Here is a 2,188-nt window from a genome sequence, read left to right as displayed (position 1 = left end):
GACACAGGGGAAGCTTCTGGCAGCTTCTCACAGAAGCCACCCCTGCAGCCCCCCGCTACCAAAACCTTGCCACGCAAACCCAATACACCACCACTGACAGTGAGCCCCAGGCAAGGCTTCATATAGCTCTGGGGGGCGAGGGCTGCCCACCTGTGGCCGTGGGGCTGATGCATGTCCTGGGCTTTTGTTGCAGGACCAGGAGCTGGAGAGCCTGGCCGCCATCGAGGCTGAGCTGGAGCGCGTCGCCCACAAGCTGCATGAGCTGAGGCGAGGCTGAGGGCCCCAGCCCTCCCCGCGCAGGTGAAAGCCGCCGCTGCCCTCCTCCCTCCCCACTGCGTTTTCATTTCCCGATTTAAGAGCAATTAAGCCGGAGCAGAGCATCGTGCCTAGACAGCCAACCTCACTAGCGCCCAGGCCTGCCTCCCTTGCCGTAGTATTGTGCCCATCGCTGCTTCTTCACCTCACGCTCCCCTGTCCACACGGATGCCCACCCGCCCGGCTGGGCACCGGTGGGCATGAAGCGCGACCTACACATGTATTTTCTGTCCGGGTGGGGGTTTTTTCCCTCTTTTTTTTAAATGACAAGATAGCTTTCTAGAAAGTTCTCCTTCCACCGGTAGTTTCACTGGGTAAAAAAAAAAACAAACTGCAATAACTTGTTATCTTTTGATTAAAAGCTGAGAACTCTGACTGTAATATATTCTATATAAAAAAATTATCTAAGGAAAAATAAAACTGCAGTGGGTTCCTTCCTTTGTTTTGGCAGCTTCAGTCTCGGTCGTCAGCACGCTGCAGGGCATGCACGGTGCTGGCGGAGAGGAGGGGGAATGGAGGCCTCCCCTCGCCACAGACAGATTGTGATGGCGTTTCCCCCCCAGCCAGGCTCCAACGCTGCTGCCCGCTGAGGCCCAGCATCGAGGATGCCTCCCTGAGGTCCTGAGCGCTGCGGGGCAATCCCTGCCTGCCCGGGGCCCGGCGGTGCCGTACAGCCCAGCCCCGTGCTGGCTGTCCCGGGTGCCTCCGCGAGACGTGGGTCACATCCATAGTTCATCGATGAACATGGGGTTGACCACAGAGAAACTGGTTTGGAAGTTTAAACACTGGGGCAATGCTTGACCAAGTCAAGCTCTTTGGACAAAGCACGAGTGGGTTAAAAAAACGAAGTAACAGATAGGCTAGTCATGAGGGGAACTACTGGTCTGCGTTCCCCCAGAGGTGAAGGCCGGTCCTGAGGGGACGCCGCTCCTGTGCGCTGGCTGGCAGGAGCCATGGTGGCCTGCTGGCACAGTGCTAACAGGCGCAACCTCCCTCATCCTGCCGGCTTCAGGCCACACGCCGGCTGGAGGACGGGTGGTGCTTGGGCTGGGGAAGCTTGCCCCAAAACTCTCTGAACACCAATCATAAGATTTTAGACTTTCTGTGTGTATTGGCAGGAGAGGAAAAGCGCATCCCACCACCAGGGCTGTATCCTACCCACAGTGTGAAGCTCAGTTGTCTCCCATCACCCGCAGCCCACAGGAGAGCTGAGATGCTCAGGGAATGGCTGCCAGGCTTTTAAGGCAACGTATCCCTTCATTCTGCTGAAAACGTCAGCGCCATTGGCCCATAGAGCAAAGTGCACTGGAGGTGGGTGTGTGGGGTCCCCGTGGTGCAGGAGGTGGTGGGTGCCCGGAGCTGTCCTCTGCCACCCCCCTCTGCCGAGAGGGCAGTGCCCCTCACCCCAGCCCTGGGCAGCCACACAGCGGCAGGACGAGGCGGCGAGGCCGGGGCACAGCCCGAAAGCTGCCCCTGCACCAGGCGGAAGCCGGGACGGGGCGCGGGGCGAGAGCCTGGCTGGGGAAAGAGCACCAGAGCGAGGTGCAAGGCTCCCAGCCCCACCCTGAGGAGACCGCATTCTCGCTAACCGTAGGGAAATGTGCATAGGGACAGAATTGAAACCAAAGTTCTTCCACGGAAACAGTACTAAAATGTCAATTATTAGGGAGTTAATCTAGCTGTAGAAGTCATGTTGTACATACTGGTCTTCATTTTAATTGAATATTGCACTTAGTTTCTCCTTTTTTTCTTTTTTTTTGTGGCAGAATCTCTGCCAGTAGCATCACCCATACAACCTCTTCAAGCTCAGGTCTACATGTCAAATCCACAGAAACCCTCAGCCACCCACCCCACCCCAGCCAAAACAATAATA

At 56.9% G+C, this 2,188-nt stretch overlaps 1 protein-coding gene across 1 annotated transcript in view; it reads left to right on the top strand.

The window, feature by feature from the left end:
- Positions 1 to 277, top strand: part of CHGA (chromogranin A (parathyroid secretory protein 1)) — a gene marked incomplete at its 5' end in the record, with an annotated part of 13,237 nt that extends 12,960 nt beyond the window's left edge. Inside the window, one exon of the mRNA XM_010292591.1 lies at positions 194 to 277. Within this exon, the coding sequence (XP_010290893.1) occupies positions 194 to 277 (84 nt within the window). The remainder of the gene's footprint in view (positions 1 to 193) is intronic.
- Positions 278 to 2,188: the final 1,911 nt, after the last annotated feature.

This window comes from Phaethon lepturus, unplaced genomic scaffold (genome assembly GCF_000687285.1).
Source record: "Phaethon lepturus isolate BGI_N335 unplaced genomic scaffold, ASM68728v1 scaffold10408, whole genome shotgun sequence".
Classification (NCBI taxonomy): Eukaryota; Metazoa; Chordata; class Aves; order Phaethontiformes; family Phaethontidae; genus Phaethon; species Phaethon lepturus.
This window is presented reverse-complemented; position numbering and strand designations above follow the sequence as displayed.